The sequence below is a fragment of the Salvelinus alpinus genome, chromosome 15 (assembly GCF_045679555.1).
Source record: "Salvelinus alpinus chromosome 15, SLU_Salpinus.1, whole genome shotgun sequence".
Taxonomy (NCBI): Eukaryota; Metazoa; Chordata; class Actinopteri; order Salmoniformes; family Salmonidae; genus Salvelinus; species Salvelinus alpinus.
The window spans coordinates 30469802-30494692 of record NC_092100.1 but is presented as its reverse complement, the minus strand read 5'-3'; the positions used below and the strand labels follow the sequence as shown (position 1 = coordinate 30494692).

The 24891-nt window shown below is 43.4% G+C and overlaps 1 protein-coding gene across 1 annotated transcript in view; it reads right to left on the bottom strand.

Moving 5' to 3' along the window:
• LOC139539911 (insulin-like growth factor 1 receptor) overlaps positions 1-24891 on the bottom strand; it is a 190110-nt gene that overhangs the window by 157888 nt on the left and 7331 nt on the right. The window contains exon 2 of the mRNA XM_071343302.1: positions 11071-11634. Within this exon, the coding sequence (XP_071199403.1) occupies positions 11071-11634 (564 nt within the window). The remainder of the gene's footprint in view (positions 1-11070; positions 11635-24891) is intronic.

Sequence of the window (24891 nt, the reverse complement as noted above, 5' to 3'; positions counted from 1 at the left end):
CTACGTAGACTGTGGAAAACACACAACCAGTCTTGCAAGATGCAGACTAACGGGGCATAGTAGAAACATGTAGACACACAGATGATTTATCACAAATCACAAACCAGCTGCCTTGGACAGTTGACACATTTGGAAAAAAGTGAAAGATAAAAACCAATAGGGTGTTAGCAGGTGTTATAACCTGGGTAGTTTGAGCCCTGAATGCTGATTGGCTGACAGCCTTGGTATATGAGACCGTATACCACGGGTATGACAAAACATGTATTTTTACTGCTCTAATTACGTTAGTAACCAGTTTATAATAGCAACAAGGCACCTCGAGGGTTTGTGGTATACTGTCAATATACCACGGCTAAGGACTGTGTCCAGGCACTCCGCGTTGCGTCGTGCTTATGAATAGTCCTTAGCCCGTGGTATATTGGCCATATACCACACGTCCTCGGGCATTATTGCTTAATAATATGTAAGTCAAAGGCAGTGTGGTTAAGAAACCAGACAACAGAGTTTCATTGGAGCTGAGCAATGTTTAAGTAATTATTCAAACACAAATATGTTAGATATGTGAGGTCAGACGAGGAGTGTCTGTTACTCTTACTCAGTAGTTTTCTCCAGAGCTGTGTGGTGTGACCTGCCCTTATGGAACAAGGCTGTTTGGGACTAGGGCTGTGGCGGTCACAAAATTTCATCAGATGGTGATTGTCAAGCAACCGTCGGTCTCACGGTAATTGACCGTTAATTAACATAAACACATTTAGCATCTCCTGGCATCCACTGATGCAAACCTTTGGAACATTTAAATGTTTTAAAGTATAATAAATCCATGTACACCTTCACCTTCACAATAATTCCATTATGTATTTTAGACAGGTCTAAAGAAGCATGATATGAAGAAAATGTATTCTATTTCAGAAGAAAAGAATAGCATACTCTGGAGTTAGATCCTGATGTGGCTATGCTAAATGGCTGTGGGCTACACTAGTTAATTTAGCAGACAAGATTTTCTTATAATTCTGTGGCATTATTTTATTTTATAGTATGAAGAATACAATATGTTTTGATTTGTAATACATTGTAAGGCTGCATGATGAGATTCAAATGATGATTTGAAAAAAGTCGCTTGAAAGGTATGAGCTCTGCTTAGTTTTTTGTGCAGGCTGTACACACTCCAATAGTCTCTCATTCACAATTTTACAGGCACTTGATAATGCCTCGAATTTCAAGGCGGCATCCCCTTTGTGGCCATAATGCACCCTAAAAAAATACATGCATTTTGCGGCCCGGAGTGCTGTGTAGTGCCCTTCTCCCTGAGTGCTGCGCAATCCGAAGCGCCTCTCACTCACATGGCTCTCGTCACGTGATCGGTGCTTTCTCACAGGCTACAAGTGAAGACAGACACATCGGGGACGAAACTGTGCGCGTCCTTATCCAATTCCGAGGTGCATATTGAAGATATTGGAAGAACTGTCCACATTTACTTTTCGTCAGCCAACAAGATAAGTAGGCCTAATGAACAGCAAAAGTACTAGCCTATGTCAATCTACTATCCCCCATAGTACAAAAGTCAACCTATTTTATCCTGTGTGAGAAATAAATATCCCAAACATAGTCTGGGACAGTTGTGCGGTGCAATAAATCCAAAATGCATACAACCACTGGCATAAAAAAACATGTTTTATTCAATGTGGCTGACGCAACAGATCAGAACGTTCAGCTTAAAATGTTGATAAACTATTTGGCTATTTCTTCACATTATAAGCACAGCAATCCGCACATGGCAGTAGGCTATACTGCCCTACCAAGCAAAAAGGCAGTAACTGCTCATATCGTGGAACTGAGAAATATGGCTTTTATTAACCTTTGTTTCACAGTAACTTTATGCAGTTACTGCTAACATGACCCCCATTTTCTCCAAGAAACCATAGAGGCAGGATACTTGTCCACATGATTAAGCATGTATTTAATGCAGCAAAAATGACATTAACTCATTTTTCGACCAAATGAGCAGTTACTGCCTTTTTGCTTGTTAGGGCAGAATAACCGTGAATGTTCCATGAGTGGGACAACACCAATATCAAAAGTGACACAAATGTGATTACGCGTGTAATGCTTTTATTATAAAGGTGCATTTTTATGGTTAAATTATCTTCCTCAAACTTGAAACTCACGCACTGCTTATTTATGCCAGTTAGGCACTACACCCCTTGTAAAGCGGATTAACGTGCTTCATTTTAAGAAGTTATTTGGTCACTTTAGTTGTGATACAAACCTTATCAAAACATATAGGCCTATGGGCTAGGCTACATGAGGTGTTTGACTATGATTTGAAAAAGTCACAAACTCACAAGTGATAGGCTAATATTGTCATCCATCAGACTATTCTGGATTTAATCTTGTCTTTACATATATTAAATAATATATGTGTGAAATTTGTTTTGATTTTGAATGGACGGTAGCGTCCCACCTGGCCAACATCCAGTGAAATTGCAGAGCGCGAAATTCAAAAATACTAATTTCAAATATTTAACATTCTTGAAAATATATGTGTTATACATCAAAATAAAGCTTAACTTCTTGTTAATCCAGCCGCCGTGTCAGATTTGGGACAGCCTGCCTGCCTGCATGCTGCCTATCAACCAGCCTCTCTCTCTCCCGTTGGCTGGCTTTGCTCCCTTCTCCTCTGGGTGAGGAAGACATGCCTGTCTGGAACAGAACGACCTGAGGGGCCCATTTGAAGCAGGCCAGAGAGCACGCTCAGTCACAAGACCCAAAAACACACACCGACAACACACAATGTCACAGGGCCATGGCCAGCCCAAACCACTCAACTGCACTGCATGGCGGCTGGGGTGTGTAAACAGTCAAGAGATATCGCACAGTCAAAGCTGTTAACAGCCTCTGATAAGGCTGGCGGAAGAGAGAAGGGAAATTACTGGTAAAACTATCAATAAGGGCAATAAAAGAAGACGTCTGGACCAAACTTGATGAAGGGAAGGAGGGCGGGAAGGAGGGAAAGGGGGAACATTGGAGGAGGAGGGCGCTGGGCTGTGTTATGCCTCCTCCAGGGTGTTAGTGAGAGCCTGCCATTGTGCTTGTGCACTTGACATTTCTGTGACATTTTTCCCTCAACCCCCTCCTCATATAAGCCCTCCGTTAGCGCCTCGCCACACACCGCAGCCTGCTACTAAAGAGAACTCAGTAATCTCCACGGCCCGGCTCTGCCTTATCCCAGACAAAGAGCCAAATACCAGCCAGGTAACCCTATCCTATCCTACCCACGCCCAGCCATAGAGCCAGGAATTAACCTGTCATGTGTTGCTATTTTCATGCGCATCTCTGAGGATATCTTTTCCTTTTAATCTAACATTATGAAGGTTGGTGTTGTTTAAATCTGTACACAGTGTGTATATACAAGCAGGCAAGGCAAGTATAGAGTAAAGGCCTGTTTGACCTGACAAACAATAGTGCTCCAAAAAACATCCGCCGGAGGCTAAACTTGTCCTACTAGCAAAAAGCATCTCCTAGTCACGTACTGTAATTAAAGAGAGGCATTCAGAGTAGAGGACTGGTCTGGATTGACTAGGAAACCACTGCACTGCATGCCCTTGAAGAAACATCTGTACTGGAGAAAAACAAGGCAATTATGCAGAGGGGTGGAGACAAGTGGAGTATCTACCCTTCAGTGAGGGCCAGAGAAAGTATCATCTCTGCTAGACTCAGAGACTTGATCATTGTATGGGTGAGACTTGATCATTGTATGGGTGAGACTTGACCATTGTATGGGGGAGACTTGACCATTGTATGGGGGAGACTTGATCATTGTATGGGTGAGACTTGACCATTGTATGGGTGAGACTTGATCATTGTATGGGTGAGACTTGATCATTGTATGGGTGAGACTTGACCATTGTATGGGGGAGACTTGACCATTGTATGGGGGAGACTTGATCATTGTATGGGTGAGACTTGATCATTGTATGGGGGAGACTTGACCATTGTATGGGTGAGACTTGACCATTGTATGGGTGAGACTTGATCATTGTATGGGGGAGACTTGACCATTGTATGGGTGAGACTTGACCATTGTATGGGTGAGACTTGATCATTGTATGGGGGAGACTTGACCATTGTATGGGGGAGACTTGACCATTGTATGGGGGAGACTTGACCATTGTATGGGGGAGACTTGACCATTGTATGGGGGAGACTTGAGCCTACAAATCTAACAGTAGAACCACTAAACCACAATCACACACCCTCTAAATGAGCCATTCTATTGTGATATCACAACGCAGTCTATCTCTGATAGCCTTCATCTTCAGAGTTAAGACCACAAAGCTCAGAGGATTTATCCTGCATTAAGGTGGGAAAACGGAACTGTGGGAGCAAATCAAAAATGCCCTTTGTCTACTTTCTGTTACAAATCTTATGAAAAACAAAGATGTTGGCCCCTAACATTGGTTCCAACCAACATCAGATAAAGCAAAAGCAAATCTTTGTACATCAGGGAAGTTCGTTCCGCACAGCCCACTGGGCAAAAACTGGTTGCATCAAAGTTGTTTCCATGTTATTTCAGCCAAAAACAAAATCTGATGATGCTGAATCAACGTGTAAAACTGGTTGGATTTGCAAAAAGTCATCAACGTAAGGGAATTTTGTATTTTCTGTTGACATCTCCAGCAAACGTAAATCAAAGCTAGATGTTGAAATTATGTCTGTGCCCAGAGGAAGGTCATTTAAGTACAGTTGAAGTCGGACGTTTACATACACCTTAGCCAAATACATTTAAACTCAGTTTTTCACAATTCCTGACATTTAATCCTAGTAAAAATGTCCTGTTTTAGGTCAGTTAGGATCAACACTTGATTTTAAGAATGTGAAATGTAAGAATAATAGTAGAGAGTATGATTTATTTCAGCTTTTATTTCTTTCATCACATTCCCAGTGGGTCAGAAGTTTACATACACTCAATTAGTATTCGGTTGCATTGCCTTTAAATTGTTTAACTTGGGTCAAACGTTTCGGGTAGCCTTCCACAAGCTTCCCACAATAAGTTGGGTGAATTTTGGCCCATTCCTCCTGACAGAGCTGGTGTAGGTTGGTAGGCCTCCTTGCTCGCACACGCTTTTTCAGTTCTGCCCACAAATATTCTATGGGATTGAGGTCAGGGCTTTGTGATGGCCACTCCAATACCTTAACTTTGTTGTCCTTAAGCCATTTTGCCACAACTTTGGAAGTATGCGTGGGGTCATTGTCCATTTGGAAGACCCATTTGCAACCAAGATTTAACTTCCTGACTGATGTCTTGAGATGTTGCTTCAATATAGCCACATCATTTCCCTTCCTCATGATGCCATCTATTTTGTGAAGTGCACCAGTCCCTTGTGCAGCAAAGCACCCCCACAACATGATGCTGCCACGGTTGGGATGGTGTTCTTTGGCTTGCAAGCCTCCCTCCTTTTCCTCCAAACATAACAATGGTCCTTATGGCCAAACAGTTCTATTTTTGTTTCATCAGACCAGAGGATATTTCTCCAAAAAGTATGATCTTTGTCCCCATGTGCATATGCAAACCGTAGTCTCGCTTTTTTATGGCAGTTTTGGAGCAGTGGCTTCTTCCTTGCTGAGCGGCCTTTCAGGTTATGTCAATATAGGACTTGTTTTACTGTGGATATAGATACTTTTGTACCTGTTTCCTCCAGCATCTTCACAAGGTCCTTTGCTGTTGTTCTGTGACTGATTTGCACTTCTCGCACCAAAGTACGTTCATCTCTAGGAGACAGAACGCGTCTCCTTCCTGAGCGGTATGACGGCTGCGTGGTCCCTTGGTGTTTATACTTGCGCGCAATTGTTTGTACAGATGAACGTGGTACCTTCAGGTGTTTGGAAATTAATCCCAAGGATGAACCAGACTTGTGGAGGTCTACAATTTATTTTCTGAGGTCTTGGCTGATTTCTTTTGATTTTGCCATGATGTCAAGCAAAGAGGCACTGAGTTTGATGGTAGGCCTTGAAATACATCCACAGGTACACCTCCGATTGACTCAAATTATGTAAATTAGCCTATCAGAAGCTTCTAAAGCCATGACATCATTATCTGGAATTTTCCAAGCTGTTTAAAGGCACAGTCAACTTAGTGTATGTAAACTTCTGACCCACTAGAATTGTGATACAGTGAATTATAAGTGAAATAATCTGTCTGTAAACAATTGTTGGAAAAATTACTTGTGTCATGCACGAAGTAGATGTCCTAACCGACTTGCCAAAACTATAGTTTGTTAACAAGACATTTGTGGAGTGGTTGAAAAACGAGTTTAAATGACTCCAACCTAAGTGTATGTAAACTTCCGACTTCAACTGTATGTCCATCACGGCCAGTCCGGGCTGTCTATACTGTAACACAGTTAACTACACTAGAGGCCCTACAAATACCTTCAACATCCTGAATAATTTAATTCTGCATTCAAAGAACAATAATCACAACAATAAAGACAATTCCTTGTTTATAGAAACATAAATGGTCACTAAGGAAGTTGCTAGAGGTTGATTTCCTCTATTTGTTTTCTGGGTCTGAAGGGAAGGGGAGATGATTAGAACTACCAGTTATCCATGGGAGTTGTAGACAGGTCTTCAAAAGGCCAGGGCTGGGAGGACATTTTCCCACCATTATTCCATGTTGATGAGTGGAAATGGGAGCAGACAGGCAGGCAGGAGGAGTAGGAGCCTAGAAGCCCTGTTTTCCTCCCAACCTTTTTGGAGTCAAGGTCGACCTCATCTCCTTCACCTGGCAAATTTATCTGAACCCCTTTGATTTGGACCTGGGAGATTCTGCAGAAACTGTCCACACAGAGAGACACTCTAAACAGGCTTTAAACAGGCGCTGTCTCACTCAAGCTCTCACTAATAGTCTAGACAAAACAAATAAATACGTTACGGTGGGAGTCTGGTTGGTCAATGCTGTCACCCTCTCACCCACACATCAACATCAACAACATTTAAGTCATTTAGCAACAACACCCACTATGCCTAAGAAAGACAACAAAACAACTTTTTCCACTATGCCTTGCCCTTAAAGATGGAATCCGCATTAGGGTAAACAGCACCACTGTTCGCCCAGTGTCTTTGTTATTGTTTTTGTTTTGTTGATGAAAAGAAAGAAGAGGAGCATTGCAGCGCATATTTTGCTGTCCTATCGTGTGTGCAATGATGACTGAGGGGGGAAAAAACTTTGTTTGTTGTTTGTAGAAACATCTTTCTTGTTGCAATATCTGTCACGTTCCTGACCTATTTTTATGTTATTTTGATTATGTTTAGTTGGTCAGGGCGTGAGTTGGGGTGGGCATTGTATGTTGTGTGTGTTTTGTTTAGTCTATGGGTGTTGTATTGTGTATGGGATAGATAATTGTGAGGTTGTCTAGTTATGTCTATGGCTGCCTGGATTGGGTCTCAATCAGAGACAGCTGTCATTCATTTGTCTCTGATTGGGAGCCATATTTAAGGTAGCCATAGGCAGTAGGCTTTTGTGGGTAGTTGTCTTGTTTAACGTTTGTTGCTTGTCTGTGCACTTGCGTTATTTAGCTTCACGATCATTTGTTGTTTTGTTTGTTTGTATAGTGTTTTCGTTTCATGTTCATCTTCGTTCATTTAATTAAAAGAAGATGGCTTATTTTCCTCATGCTGCGTTTTGGTCCGAATCTCTTCCACACGATCGTGACAGAACTACCCACCACAACAGGACCAAGCGGATTGAGGAAGGAGAAAAGGAACTAAAACAATGGAGAGAAGAGGAATGGAGTTGGGAGCAAATTTTCAATGGAGAAGGACCCTGGGCTAAGGTTGGTGTGAATCGCCGCTTGAGGGAGGAGAAGAAGGCAGCCACAGCCCAGGAGCGCTGGTATGAGGAGGCAGCACGTAAGAGAGGCTGGAAGCCCGAGAGGCTCACCCAAAAAATTCTTGGGGGGGGCTAAAGGGGAGTGTGGCGAAGCCGGGTTGGATACCTGAGCCAACTCCCCGGGCTTACCGTGGAGTAAGAGGGCGTCGTACTGGTCAGACACCGTGTTATGCGGTAAAGCGCACGGTGTCCCCAGTACGCGTGCTTAGCCCAGTGCGGGCTATTCCACCTTGCCGCACTGGGAGGGCTAGGTTGGGCATCGAGCCGGATGCCATGAAGCCGGCCCAACGTATCTGGCCTCCAGTACGTCTCCTCGGGCCGGTGTACATGGCACCAGCCTTGCAGGTGGTGTCCCCGGTTCGCCTGCATAGCCCAGTGCGGGCTATTCCACCTCGCCGCACTGGCAGGGCTACGGGGATCATTCAACCTGGTAAGGTTGGGGAGGCTCGGTGCTCAAGAGCACGTGTCCTCTTTCACGGTCCGGTATATCCGGCGCCACCTTCCCACCCCAGTCCAGTACCACCAGTGCCTACACCACGCACCAGGCTTCCAGTGCATCTCCAGAGCCCTGTTCCTCTTCCACGCACTCTCCCTATGGTGCGTGTCTCCAGCCCAGTGCCTCCAGTTCCGGCACCACGCACCAAGCCTCCTGTGCGTCTCCAGAGCCCTGGACGCACTGTTCCTTCTCCCCGCACTCGCCCTGAGGTGCGTGTCCTTAGCCCGGTACCTCCAGTTCCGGTACCACGCACCAGGCCTATAGTGCGTCTCAGCCGGCCAGAGTCTGCCGCCTGCCCAGCGGCGCTTGAACTGCCCGTCTGCCCAGCGGCGCTTGAACTGCCCGTCTGCCCAGCGGCGCCTGAACTGCCCGTCTGCCCAGCGGCGCCTGAACTGCCCGTCTGCCCAGCGGCGCCTGAACTGCCCGTCTGCCCAGCGGCGCCTGAACTGCCCGTCTGCCCAGCGGCGCCTGAACTGCCCGTCTGCCATACGCCGTCTGAACTGTCCGTCTGCCATGAGCCTGCAAAGCCGCCCGTCTGCCATGAGCCTGCAAAGCCGCCCGTCTGCCATGAGCCTACAGAGCCGTCCGCCAGACAGGAGCCGCTAGAGCCGTCCGCCAGACAGGAGCCGCTAGAGCCTTCCGCCAGACCGGATCAGCCAGAGCCTTCCGCCAGACCGGATCAGCCAGAGCCTTCCGCCAGACCGGATCAGCCAGAGCCTTCCGCCAGACCGGATCAGCCAGAGCCTTCCGCCAGACCGGATCAGCCAGAGCCTTCCACCAGACCGGATCAGCCAGAGCCTTCCGCCAGACCGGATCAGCCAGAGCCTTCCGCCAGACCGGATCAGCCAGAGCCTTCCGCCAGACCGGATCAGCCAGAGCCTTCCGCCAGACCGGATGAGCCGTCAGCGAGCCATGACCGTCCAGAGCCGTCAGCGAGCCATGACCGTCCAGAGCCGTCAGCGAGCCATGACCGTCCAGAGCCGTCAGCGAGCCATGACCGTCCAGAGCCGTTAGCGAGCCATGACCGTCCAGAGCCGTCAGCCAGCCATGACCGTCCAGAGCCGTCAACCAGCCAAGAGCGTCCAGAGCCAGCCAGCCAGGATCCGCCAGTCATTCTGGTGTTGCCCCTCATTCTGGTGTTGCCCCTCATTCTGGTGTTGCCCCTCATTCTGGTGTTGCCCCTCATTCCGGTGTTGCCCCTCATTCCGGTGCTGCTCCTTATCCTGATGATGCCCCTTAATTTAGGTGGGGTTATTTGGAGGGTGGGCATTGTGAGGGGGATAAAGAAGCGGGGATTGATTATGGTGGGGTGGGGACCCCGCCCTCAGCCTGAGCCACCACCGTGGACAGATGCCCACCCAGACCCTCCCCTAGACTTTTGGTGGTGCGTTCGGGGTACGCACCTTGAGGGGGAGGTTATGTCACGTTCCTGACCTATTTTTATGTTATTTTGATTATGTTTAGTTGGTCAGGGCGTGAGTTGGGGTGGGCATTGTATGTTGTGTGTGTTTTGTTTAGTCTATGGGTGTTGTATTGTGTATGGGATAGATAATTGTGAGGTTGTCTAGTTATGTCTATGGCTGCCTGGATTGGGTCTCAATCAGAGACAGCTGTCATTCATTTGTCTCTGATTGGGAGCCATATTTAAGGTAGCCATAGGCAGTAGGCTTTTGTGGGTAGTTGTCTTGTTTAACGTTTGTTGCTTGTCTGTGCACTTGCGTTATTTAGCTTCACGATCATTTGTTGTTTTGTTTGTTTGTATAGTGTTTTCGTTTCATGTTCATCTTCGTTCATTTAATTAAAAGAAGATGGCTTATTTTCCTCATGCTGCGTTTTGGTCCGAATCTCTTCCACACGATCGTGACAATATCCCAAACAGGCGTGTCAGTTTCACCAATTAAGGAGTCCAGTCCTAAATAAGTAAATTGTTAGCTGTTAAAGTCTTACAACCAGACATTAATTTTATATATTTACTTAATTCAAATGTTATATCTGTGAGTAATAGACAGATATACATCTTAATAATATAACTATAAAGAGGCTACCTGAAACTTATCCTTCATTTTTCATAGCCTTTAAATAATTGTGCTGTAGTGTGGTGTGTCATAACTTATTCATCACATCAGGTAAGATATAGTAAATATTGACCTGATATGGTCCAGACAGGAAGAGCAAAAGTAACCTCAACTGAGCATGTATTTAATACCAAGAGCTGTATAATGCACCCATCCTTAGTTCTGTCAGCAAATAGGTTGATCTAAAGAAAAGGCCTCCATAATAAACAGAGAGGAAAGGTTTTTACTGGACAGGGGACAATCCTTCTCCCTGCTGAAAATGAAGGGAAAACACTGCATAGATTCATGGGATTTGTTCACTGGGGAAGAAATGCACAATTTGAGAATGTTTGCGAGACTGGAACCCACCTACCTATATCAGAGACTTATGCAAAAGGCTTGCATCACAAGTGGAATAGACAAACTGCCAAATACCCCAGGTATTTGGGAAATAATCTTCCTTAAAAACTTAAAAAACAAACAAACAAATCTCCTTTTCTGCAGGCGTAAACAAAGATCGAAAAAAAAAATAGATAGCAATAAACAGGAGCTCTGTGAACAGGCTGTCCTCTGTGACCCTGACTGGGTCTCTGCTGCCCACACTGTAAAGAGAAAAGCTCAGAGCTCCTTACCTTTCTGGCAGTGGTTGGATGTCCAGCAGCGAGAGTTAAAGTTGCTGTTAAAGCTGGTCTTGATGCACTGAGCGTTGTCCTCCGTGATGCCTGGACACACATCACCACACTCCTTGGACTGCTTGTTCCCCGCAATGAAGTTGTTGAACTCTGCGTCCATGATGAGAGACCAGTCCACAGAGTCCAGGTAGCAGAGCTCCGGGTTCTTCTCGATCCGGATGGCCCCTCGCGTGATGTTCCTCAGGTTGTACAGGCCGATGTCCTTCAGACTGGTCATCTCAAAGATAACCAGGGCATAGTTGTAGAAGAGGTTGCGTCCATGAATGACGTTGAGGTTGGGGAAGAGCGTGCTGAGGCTGTCTAGGCCGGAGACGCGGAACAGGAGCAGGTAGTCGGTGATGACGGTCAGCTTGGGGAAGCTGAGGGAGCGGAAGAGCTCCTGGTTGAGGTTGTTGGTCTTGTCTCCGATGAGGAGGATCTGCAGGAAGCCCTCCACCACCGTGCAGTTCTCCAGACGCTTGAACTCACTGATGTCATTACGTATATCAATACTTGGACCACAGACTGGAGGAGAGAGAAAGGGAAAGAAAAATCACACATTACATAATTATTACACATCTTAGTTAATAATTTTAAAACACAGAATTTGTTTTTCCTTTATTCAATGTACCTAAATAAAATGTACCATTAAATTTGATTTTACTATTTATTTATCAATTTGTCTGCATACCTATTCATTGTGTTAATCTGTTTACCATGTCTATGATGTAAATCCAATTTCAAGTATTTTCAGGTAGTGACCTGGCTTAAAGGTTCACTGTCAGTCAGTCCCAGACATACTGTAAGATGACAGCACCAAAATAACAAGCACAGCAGCCATTAATAGGATGTAATCTAATCTTCTTGAGATCATCTCTGAAAATATCTGGACTTGATAGTGCTTAAAACAGGATGTCTTATGTTGTTCTCTTCATGTACAAAAGTTTATTTTGCTATTGTTTTATGGATATAACTATTAATTTTACTGTGACAAGAGAGAGACAAACAGACAGGGTCATCTGAGGTGAGTGTGCTCTCCATTCTGAGCAGGCGTCAGAAGTTCTCTCTCTCAATGACAAGGGTCAATATTTTCAGATTCTATTGCAATATATTTTGGTAAGATCTGGGATCCTAGGTTCCTCTCCTTTACCGGGATAACCCGTGTTTAAAAAGATCCCATCCATCTTAGCTCAGCACACAGAAAGCAACACACTAAACCAAAGTGCCCGAAGTTGACTATCTCTCTCATACACACACACTCATACACACTGACACCTTGATCTATTATTCATTAATGACAATCATCTCTGCTTTTAATTGTGTCTGTCAATTACTCCAAGTGGGAATGGATACAAGCATACATAATGGGATATCACCACTGAAAGACTGCTATGATAACAAACCATATAAAACCCAGTCCCTGTTAATCTAAGTGTTTCATGGATAACACTAAATGTACTGTCAGAATGTAAACAAAACTATATGTCCCACATCTACCTGTATTGGCTGTTGCTTGGCCCCTGTCTCCCTATAAACCCAAGCTAATAATTTCACTGTAACACTTGGAGCAAGCCATCTCCTCTGGGTCTATTGATACGTACAGTATGTAATGATGTAATAATGATTTCTTCTAACAGTCCATTCACACCAGGGAAGCAGAGCTACATTGTAGCCATGACATACCATGGAATGTGTTAAGATTCTCAGGACTGTAGTACAAAGGCAAAACAAAACAAGCAGTATTATTAACATATGCCCTTTCACAGTAGGAGGGAGACCTGCTACACTCATTACCAACTCCCTGTCCAAAGCAGGTATTGGTCAAGGCAGGTATTGGTCAAGGCCGGTATTGGTCAAGGCCGGTATTGGTCAAGGCAGGTATTGGTCAAGGCAGGTATTGGTCAAGGCAGGTATTGGTCAAGGCCGGTATTGGTCAAGGCCGGTATTGGTCAAGGCAGGTATTGGTCAAGGAAGGTATTGGTCAAGGCAGGTATTGGTCAAGGCCGGTATTGGTCAAGGCCGGTATTGGTCAAGGCAGGTATTGGTCAAGGCAGGTATTGGTCAAGGCCGGTATTGGTCAAGGCAGGTATTGTTCAAGGCAGGTATTGGTCAAGGCCGGTATTGGTCAAGGCAGGTATTGGTCAAGGCAGTAATGTGTGATATAAAAATTTAAAATTTAAAATGTAAAACACTACAAAAAAATCATAGAACACCCGACAGATCTACAAGAGGTTTGAAATGCTACTTGGAAGATGAACTAATCAGTAGAAGAAATGTCTTGACATATGAGCTCCTTTGGCTAAACCTGTAATGTTCTTACAGAGGCTTAGGACACCCTCTCAATGAGTGTCAGCGTCACAGGGCCTGTGCAGTGACAAATTGTCCTGCTTTAAACCACCCAGCCCTGATCCCTGTCAACACACCATTTAATTGACGCTATGTTTTCTGCTAATTTCCACAAAGTTGAACAATGAGCTAAACTGTACCTAACCTCACAATAATGACCATAACAAAAGCTAAAGCTAAACTCTCCTTCCAGACTCATATTAAACATCTCCAATCCAAAATCAAATCAAGAATAGGCTTTCTATTTTGCAACAAAGCCTCCTTCACTCACGCCGCCAAAATTACCCTAGTAAAACTGACTATCCTACCGATCATCGACTTCGGCGATGTCATCTACAAAATAGCTTCCAATACTCTACTCAGCAAACTAGATGCAGTTTATCATAGTGCCATCCGTTTTGTTACTAAAACACCTTATACCACCCACCACTGCGACCTGTATGCTCTAGTCGGCTGGCCCTCGCTACATATTCGTCGCCAGACCCACTGGCTTCAGGTCATCTATAAGTCCATGCTAGGTAAAGCTCCGCCTTATCTCAGTTCACTGGTCACGATAACAACACCCACCCGTAGCACGCGCTCCAGCAGGTATATCTCACTGATCATCCCAAAAGCCAACACCTCATTTGGCCGCCTTTCCTTCCAGTTCTCTGCTGCCTGTGACTGGAACGAATTGCAAAAATCGCTGAAGTTGGAGACTTTTATTTCCCTCACCAACTTTAAACATCTGCTATCTGAGCAGCTAACCGATCGCTGCAGCTGTACATAGTCCATCTGTAAACAGCCCACCCAATTTACCTACCTCATCCCCTTACTGTTTTTATTTATTTACTTTTCTGCTCTTTTGCACACCAGTATCTCTACTTGCACATTGATCATCTGATGATTTATCACTCCAGTGTTAATCTGCTAAATTGTAATTATTCGCTCCTATGGCCTATTTATTGCCTACCTCCTCATGCCTTTTGCACACAATGTATATAGACAATTTTTTTTCCTACTGTGTTATTGACTTGTTTATTGTTTACTCCATCTGTAACTCTGTGTTGTTGTCTGTTCACACTGCTATGCTTTATCTTGGCCAGGTCGCAGTTGTAAATTAGAACTTGTTCTCAACTAGCCTACCTGGTTAAATAAAGGTGAAATAAAATACTTTTTTTTTTATTATTATTTTTTTTAAAGCTTCCCAGTTGAATCATGTTGATCTACTGCTACTTAGATTAGAATTTTATTGAAAATGAATGGAAGCCAAAAGATGCCATCTCTTCTTTCATATGAATGACATCCATGGAACACATACTGCACCATAGGCCAAACATTTACTCTCTCATTATTTCTAGCAGTAGGCTAGCCTAAAATAGATTCAACTTCAGTAGTGACAAAATATCATGCTTGAAGTTCCTTTTTCAATCTATCCTGACAAAAATAGTGAGCGCATTGTTTATCAGGATGAATGGACTTTATTTTCTCCTGTCAGTGTGGTAGACTTTTTTCAAATTTAGAACGGAAATGATTACTCCCGTTGAAAATAGTATTTGCTTTCTCCTATCGACACTAAAGCTCTGGGGATCCACTTCTGAGCCACCAAGCTGCATGTCCTCTTTGTTTCATTGAGAATTTCCCTGCTCCTCGACCAGCCAGAGAGAGGGGAGGAGGGGTGGAGCAACTCAAACACAAAGACTAATTTGTTTGTTAAGTAAAGAGAAACTCTTGGCCTCACTTCCTGTTGGAGGCATTAATAGAATCAGGGGGAGTCTGGTGGGGAAAAGACAGGAGCAGGGGCAGTGGTGGATATTGTGGCAACGGAGGAGATAGAGTTTCTGCCAGGCAAGACTATCTGAGGCCTTGCTATTGGTGTAAAACCCATCGGCGATAAAAGGAGAAGGTGAATTAAATTAGAAGTATTTTGGAACTCTATTGTGGCAATTACATCTGCATTGCTTGCTCTTTGGGGTATTAGGCTCAGTTTCTGTATAAGCACTGTGAAAACTGCTGATGTAAAAACGGCTTTATAAATACAGTGGGGAGAACAAGTATTTGATACACTGCCGATTTTGCAGGTTTTCCTACTTACAAAGCATATAGAGGTCTGTAATTTTTATCATAGGTACACTTCAACTGTGAGAGACGGAATCTAAAACAAAAATCCAGAAAATCACATTGTATGATTTTTAAGTAATGAATTTGCATTTTATTGCATGACATAAGTATTTGATACATCAGAAAAGCAGAACTTAATATTTGGTACAGAAACCTTTATTTGCAATTACAGAGATCATACGTTTCCTGTAGTTCTTGACCAGGTTTGCACACACTGCAGCAGGGATTTTGGCCCACTCCTCTATACAGACCTTCTCCAGATCCTTCAGGTTTTGGGGCTGTCGCTGGGCAATACGGACTTTCAGCTCCCTCCAAAGATTTTCTATTGGGTTCAGGTCTGGAGACTGGCTAGGCCACTCCAGGACCTTGAGATGCTTCTTACGGAGCCACTCCTTAGTTGCCCTGGCTGTGTGTTTCGGGTCGTTGTCATGCTGGAAGACCCAGCCACGACCCATCTTCAATGCTCTTACTGAGGGAAGGAGGTTGTTGGCCAAGATCTCGCGATACATGGCCCCATCCATCCTCCCCTCAATACGGTGCAGTCGTCCTGTCCCCTTTGCAGAAAAGCATCCCCAAAGAATGATGTTTCCACCTCCATGCTTCACGGTTGGGATGGTGTTCTTGGGGTTGTACTCATCCTTCTTCTTCCTCCAAACACGGCGAGTGGAGTTTAGACCAAAAAGCTCTATTTTTGTCTCATCAGACCACATGACCTTCTCCCATTCCTCCTCTGGATCATCCAGATAGTCATTGGCAAACTTCAGACGGGCCTGGACATGCGCTGGCTTGAGCAGGGGGACCTTGCGTGCGCTGCAGGATTTTAATCCATGACGGCGTAGTGTGTTACTAATGAATTTCTTTGAGACTGTGGTCCCAGCTCTCTTCAGGTCATTGACCAGGTCCTGCCGTGTAGTTCTGGGCTCATCCCTCACCTTCCTCATGATCATTGATGCCCCACGAGGTGAGATCTTGCATGGAGCCCCAGACCGAGGGTGATTGACCGTCATCTTGAACTTCTTCCATTTTCTAATAATTGCGCCAACAGTTGTTGCCTTCTCACCAAGCTGCTTGCCTATTGTCCTGTAGCACATCCCAGCCTTGTGCAGGTCTACAATTGTATCCCTGATGTCCTTACACAGCTCTCTGGTCTTGGCCATTGTGGAGAGGTTGGAGTCTGTTGGATTGAGTGTGTGGACAGGTGTCTTTTATACAGGTAACGAGTTCAAACTGGTGCAGTTAATACAGGTAATGAGTGGAGAACAGGAGGGCTTCTTAAAGAAAAACTAACAGGTCTGTGAGAGCCGGAATTCTTACTGGTTGGTAGGTGATCAAATACTTATGTCATGCAATAAAATGCAAATTAATTACTTAAAAATCATACAATGTGATTTTCTGGATTTTTGTTTTACATTCCGTCTCTCACAGTTGAAGTGTACCTATGATAAAAATTACAGACCTCTACATGCTTTGTAAGTAGGAAAACCTGCAAAATCGGCAGTGTATCAAATACTTGTTCTCCCCACTGTACATTTGATTGATTGATTGACAAAAGACCACACTAGTAGAATGTCTAATAGTACTAGTAAACCTGTGACACTCCTCCACCTGAACATGTCGCGACATCGCTGTTCTCAAACCAACATAACACCACATCCTCTTCTCCCACATAACGCCAACAAAGGGGGAGAGAGAGAGCAGGAGAAAGAGACTCCTACTCCCTCCTTTCTCACCCACTTGTTATAGTCATTAACTGTGTTAAGCACCAGGAATTCCAATCATTTCGTTGGAAAAGGCTTGAGTAGATCTGCCTCAAAGGTAAGCCACCGGGGATCTGTGCATCCTGCTAAGCCTGATCCATATGTTGTGATGGGCTATCACTTAATAAGCAATAAAGGTGAATTAAGGTGCATTACACTGGCATCCCTTTTGACTGTATTTTATATCTAAACAATTTTCATATTTGTCCAAATTCATTTGATCAGAGCGTATGGGGGAAATTAATAAAATGCCAACCATGACAGGAGTAATTTCCTATTGTTGTGTAACAGCTGTGTCTGGCCACTGTCCTCACAGTGGGATAAGCACACATAGAATAAAGTGCTTCTTCCTGTCCCTTTGCACTGTTCACACTGCTGAGTAAACACACATATCTCCAGCGTGTAATGGAATCGAGCGGGTCATGGTTATGATTGATAACCTTGCCCTGACCTTACATAGGAATGTCTTCCACACACAGTCATACACACACAAATAAACACACACACAGGTGACCCTGTGAAAGAGTGAAATCAAGCATATTGCTATCCTCAAACAAAGTAAAAATCCAAGGGTAGTAAACCCCTTGACTATCACAATATATCAGCCGCAATCTCTTAACAGATAAAAAAAAATCACATTCTGCGTTAACTGAACTTTCACGGTTAAGCTGCGTCCCATAACAGGAGAGGAAGTCAGTCCCAACTCAAGATCAGTATCTGTTTATCAGAGGTTACTGAAACCATTTAAAAGACCAGTATGAGACCATTCTCGGAATGGGATCAATTGTATATTTTCCCGCTGTAAACTCCAGAAAAGTTGTTAAGAGGAGGAAGTATTTTCTTGGCTTTGAAATGTAATGTGATGGGGAAAAAACACTGGGGCTGGACCTTGTTGAATTTACTCACCCACAAGTTTCTGTCCATCAGAACACATTATGCTATCCTGTACACTTTTCAGTTCTAGTCTATTTTTTACATAGTTTGTTTTTCTCAGATATGCAGACTAGAGGTCGACCGATTAATCGGAATGGCCGATTAATTAGGGCCGATTTCAAGTTTTCATAACAATCGGTAATCAGCATTTTTGGACACCGATTATGGCCGATTACATTGCACTCCACGAGGAGACTGCGTGGCAGGCTGACTACCTGTTATGCGAGTCCAGCAAGGAGCCAAGGTAAGTTGCTAGCTAGCATTAAACTTATCTTATAAAAAACAATCAATCTTAACATAATCACTAGTTAACTACACATGGTTGATGATATTACTAGTTTATCTAGCTTGTCCTTGTTGCATATAATCGCAGTGCCTGTTAATTTCTCATCGAATCACAGCCTACTTCGCCAAACGGGTGATGATTTAACAAGCGCATTCGCGAAAAAAAGCACTGTCGTTGCACCAATGTACCTAACCATAAACATCAATGCCTTTATTAAAATCAATACACAAGTATATATTTTTAAACCTGCATATTTAGTTAATATTGCCTGCTAACATGAATTTCTTTTAACTAGGGAAATTGTCACTTCTCTTGCATTCTGTGCAAGCAGAGTCGGGGTATATGCAGCAGTTTGGGCTGCCTGGCTCATTGCGAACTGAGTGAAGATCATTTCTAACTAACAAAGACCGTAATTAATTTGCCAGAATTGTACATATTTATGACATAACATTGAAGGTTGTGCAATGTAACAGCAATATTTAGACTTGGGGATGCCACCCATTCGATAAAATTCGGAACAGTTCCGTATTTCACTGAAAGAATAAACGTTAAGTTTTCAAAATTATAGTTTCCGGATTTGACCATATTAATGACCTAAGGCTCATATTTTGGTATGTTATTATATTATAATTAAGTATATGATTTGATAGAGCAGTCTGACTGAGCGGTGGTAGGCAGCAGCAGGCTCGTAAGCATTCATTCAAACAGCACTTTCCTGCATTTGCCAGCAGCTCTTCGCTGTGCTTCAAGCATTGCGCTGTTTATGACTTCAAGCCTATCAACTCCCGAGATTAGGCTGGCAATACTATAGTGCCTATAAGAACATCCAATAGTCAAAGGTATATGAAATACAAATGGTATAGAGAGAAATATTCCTATAATTCCTATAATAATTACAACCTAAAACTTCTTACCTGGGATATTGAAGACTCATGATAAAAGGAACCACCAGCTTTCATATGTTCTCATGTTCTGAGCAAGAAACTTAAACGTTAGCTTTTTTACATGGCAAATATTGCACTTTTACTTTCTTCTCCAACACTTCGTTTTTGCATGATTTAAACCAAATTGAACATGTTTCATTATTTATTTGAGACCAAATAGATTTTATTGATGTATTATATTAAGTTAAAATAAAAGTGTTCATTCAGTATTGTTGCATTTGTCATTATTACAAATATATATATAAAAATCGTCCAATTAATCGGTATCGGCTTTTTTTGGTCCTCCAATAATCGGCATTGGCGTTGAAAAATCATAATCGGTCGACCTCTAATGCAGACAAATGTGAGAGCCTGATGAGCAGTTGCAAATGCAGTGGACCAGGTCCCTCCATCCCTCCGAGTTGAATGTAAGATGGCAGCGCTGAGGAGGGCACAAGTCTTGCCGGTTCCTGCTCAACCTTGGTTTGTTTTTTTATACTGTGCTCAAATGTTTATTCTATTCTGAGCCATGTACTTTATGTTCGTATTCTTATCTTTTCTTATTTCTTATTGCTGTTGCATTGCCGAGAAGGAACCTGCAAGTAAGGATTTAATTGGACGGTGTATACCAGGTGTAATCCTGTACATACGACTAATAAAACTTGAAACTTGTCCCTCACACCTGACACCTCAACTTGACTTAATCCCCCACATGCTGGAAGTCATCTGACCAGTGGTCTGGTGGGCCACTTCCCCTGCATGGTCCTCACTTCAAAAGCACAGGTTCAGATATCAGACCCAGACTAGTAACACAACACTGTCACCCCCTTACACACACTCCAAACCCTCACCTCGGCCCGACTGCAGCATGGCAGAGAAGGGGTAAACACACACATACCTGCCGTCTTTTAAATATAGTTTATAGTCATGTTTAATGGGTTTGCACAATCAGGTCACATTCCAATACCACTTAAGTTGAGCAGTTGAGCTATTGAGGCTGAAACATTACCTCCCCAGCCATTTGAAACGACATCCACAGTATGTTGCAGCTTATTTATATGGTTTGTCCATATCAAGTGTTACAAATCAAAGAGCTGCACATTACCAAAGAGAGGATGTTCCCCCAGAACAATCATAAAAATGATGAAAGTCACTGTTTCAATATGGATCTGGCCACAGTCTCTTGATCTGCAGCCTGTCACTGTGCAATCTATTAGAAGAGATAACACTTGCAATCATACTGCAAATTGTACAATACTACATGGGCTATTAAACCCGTGGGCCACAGTACATGATCATGTATGCGTCTGGCCAGAGATTGCATATGAGCAAATACTCTTGACAGCCCACTTTAAATAAGTGTTTAATTAAGCATTGTAAACCTCAGCTGGCGGCCTGGAGAGGCCGTAGGACAGGATTTGACTGCACTCTCATAAACTAGCACAGTGACACACTTTCCCATCCCTGCCTGCACAGTTCCTGTCAGGCTGCCTGCTATGCTGTGTGGACTGCAGTGAGAGAGTAGAGCTGAGCACAAGGCACAAGGCACACACACACACACACACAGGCATGCACACTGCGCTGACTCCCTCGCTGGGGGTGAGACACGATATGCCGGCATCACTGCCCCCTTAGCGGAACCAGGGCTGAGGGATGGGCAGAGGCACAGTGGGTACTTCCACAGTGGGTACTTCCAGTCACGAGATAGAGTAGGACTCTTATAGGAATGTGCATCTCTCCTTTCATGAATGATTTGATACGCATCTAGATACATGGGCTCTGATACGATACAGGAACAATACGTTTTAGTCTGAAACGATTCAGTGTACGATTCGGTTTGATTAGGGGAACGAATTGATGCGATTCGGTTCAATTCGATTACACCGTACTCAAACCGGCCGCGCGCGTGCGCCATCTTGCGCAAATTGATTTTGTCCCCCCACGTCAAACGCGATCATGACACGCAGGTTGAAATATCAAAACAAACTCTGAACCAATTATGTTAATTTGGGAACAGGTCAAAAAGCATTAAATATTTATGCCAATTTAGCTAGCTTGCCTGTTGATAGCTAATTTGTCCTAGGATATAAACCGTGAGTTGTTACTCTGACAATTAATCCACAGATAAAAGGGTAAACCAAATATTTTCTAGTCATCTCTCCTCCTTCCAGGCTTTTTCTTCTTTGGACTTATATGGCGATTGGCATCTAACTTTCATAGTTACCACGACTACCGACCGAACTCAGTTCATCTTTCAATCACCCACGTGGGAATAACCAATGAGGAGATGGCACGTGGGTATCTGCTTCTATAAACCAATGAGGAGATGGGAGAGGCAGGACTTGCATCGTGTTCAGCTTCACAAATAGAACTGACTTCTATTTTAGCGCTTGGCAAATCAGACGCTCGTTGGCGTGCACGAGCAGTGTGGATGCAAGAATGTAATAACATGTACGTTTAAATTTATTTTGCAACGCGGGCGGTGTGGTCAGCATGTTAGAAATTATTAGGACAGGACTATCGTGTGTGGTATATATTGTTTTTGGGGGAGGGGATTTATTCATCCTAAAAAATAAATATCAGGTAACTTACTGCATTTCAACACATTTTAGCATGGTGCAGAGAAAAATTGCTGTTTTATAACACAATTCTACACATTTTGGGCTCCAGAGTGGGGCAGCGTTCTAAGGCACTGCATCTCAGTGCTAGAGGCGTCACTACAGTCTGGGCCAATTGTGCGCTGCCTTATGGGACATAGTGAAGACATCAAAACCATGAAATAACACATATGTAATCATGTAATGACCAAAAAAGTGTTAAACAATTAAAAAATATGTTATATTTGAGATTCTTCAAAGTAGAGAATGTCAAGCTTGTAAAGTGAAGCTGTCATCAAGGCAAAGGGTGGCTACTTGAAGAATCTACAATATAAAATATATTTTGATTTGTTTAACACTTTTTTGGTTACTACATGATTCCATATGTGTTATTTCATAGATTTGATGTCTTCACTGTTATTCTACAACATAGAAAATAGTAAAAATAAAGAAAAACCCTTGAATGAGTAGGTGTATCCAAACTTTTGACTGGTAGTGTATATCAAATTACTCTTGAACGTTGTAATAGTAGAACGCACAAGGTGACATTTTTAAATTGGGTAGTGCATCATCAGTATTCCTCTTGTCATGTCAGTCATTGTATACCTTAGAGAGCTATTTATAACTTGTCAGAAATGTCCAGATCAACTAGCTCATGTCAGCTAACATTTTTTAGCTAGGCTTTTTGGCCCGTAGATTTTGTAGTAATGTTCGAGTTACTCAAATATCACATGAATACACATTTAACATGGTAAAATACATAGAATTTCAAGAAAATTTGTTTTAAACCTGCCACATTTTCTATGTACCCCATGACAACATGTGCATAATTGCAGGAAATAAGCTTTAAACCTGCAACATTTTCTTTCCGCCAACAAGAGGTGAACAATTTATGTCATGAACAGTGCTTGCGCCCATATGGCACGAGCTCGCGCAGCCGGGGCGTGGGATGTTCCCCAATGCTGGAAGGGGGTGCGAGTGAAAAGTTTGGAACCCCTGGGCTACTGAACTGAAGGAGAGGACATCAATTCAGTCACAAAATTGATTTATTTTCGGGAATAAAACAATAGGAATAAAAAACATTAATAAACCGGCGATTCGTAACGTTTGAATCGGTTTTCTTTCCGATGCATGCTTATTTTGGATCAGTTTGGGCTCCCGCAAACCGAATGCTTTAGCATCTTAAACATTTGAACCGGGGACTGATGCGTATTGGTTAATCGTTACATCCCTAGAGTCTTACTGTCTCACCCATGAGAGAGAGGATGCATTCATGTCTGAGTCACTAGCCCAAGCCCCAGTCACAAGGACCACTGCATCACAGTCCTCTGTACCACTTAGCCAAAGGTAGAGAGGGAGCGTGGATGTCAAGTGCAGAGGAACATCTAACCCCCATTCTGCATAACCTTGGTAACAGCTAATGCCATTCTGCTTTCCAGGAGGAATGGGTCCTGTCGTAACTATGCTATAGAAATGCCAGTGCGTCTGTGTTAAACAGGAGCCAGCAGTCACAGGACATGAACAAACAGTGGAAGCTGAGTCTAACAATACGCACACAGTGAGATCTGTCTTCATTCAAGGCCCTCTAGGTGAGGATAGCATCATTACTCTAAATTGTGATTTTAGCCCTGAATCCCACACTTCACTTAAACCTTTACTTGAGCTCCAACAAGGAGGCAGCTGAGTAAAATGATGAGTCATGCTAGCCAAAAGGAGTACCTCAAATAGTGTGTGTGTCAGAGTGTGGCTGGGGCTGGGGTTCGATAGGAGCATCTGTCTGCTGCCAGGCCAGGCTGTCCAGAGACCGCCCGTGTGAACAGCAAAGACCAATAAAACAGTTCACAAACTCTCTACTCTTTCAATCAACAAAACCATGTCTGTTTCCCTAGTGGGAGTATTTTTGCACATTCTATTTCCAAACACCAACTTTCTCCTCTCTCTAACTCTCTCTCACACCTTTTCTCCCTCTCTCTCTCTCCCTCTCTCACCCTCTCTCTCTCTCCCTCTCAATGTATCATTGAGCCTTGTTTGCTGTATACTTGGAAGCAATGGCATGGAAAGTTTACTGTGGTGAGAGTTAAAAGCGAGCTTAATTACTTTTATTAGCGTGGACAGATTATTAAAATGCATAGGGTAGAAAGTATACAAGACCTGATGGAGCATGGCCATTAATTTGTTATGCCCAGAATAATTGTATATTCTATGCATAAAATATAGCCCTTGATTCAATGTTGCTGATTTTTTTAAACCTTTGGGAAATGGGCAATATCATATATATTGTAAAAACAGATTGGCCGGCATCAATATTACTTTAGGGTAAAAAAAAACTTTTACCATGTAATGAAAGTGATCAAGGTTTGTTGCTCTAAGTGAAATGGTAAACATGCACTTATTTACCGTTATCTTGGCTGTATTGGTCTGACACCTGAAAGTTCTGAACTTGTCTCCAGTCCTCCTACACATGATGGTGAGCTATATGTTGAGAAACTCCACCCATGGCTTCAGGGACTGAGGTCCAATGGAATCCCAAAGTTCAAGAGTAAAAAGTTTTCATGCCCCTACAGAGGCGGTGGGATTCTGTCGTGCTCAGCAGGATGCTGGGAAATCACTCTGTGATTCACAGTGGCGAGAACACTGGCCTGACTACACTGGTCAATAGCTCTCAATTGTTTGAGTCCTCCTCCTTTTTTAATGCTAATTGAGATCGTTCCCTGTTTCCTTTCCATGTCAAAATCATCTCCAATATCCCACATCCCCTTCCTTTCCTCGTAGTACAAAACACAGTTCTCATCAATTACATCCACAGGGCTACACAAACACACTAGCTAGTAACTATACAA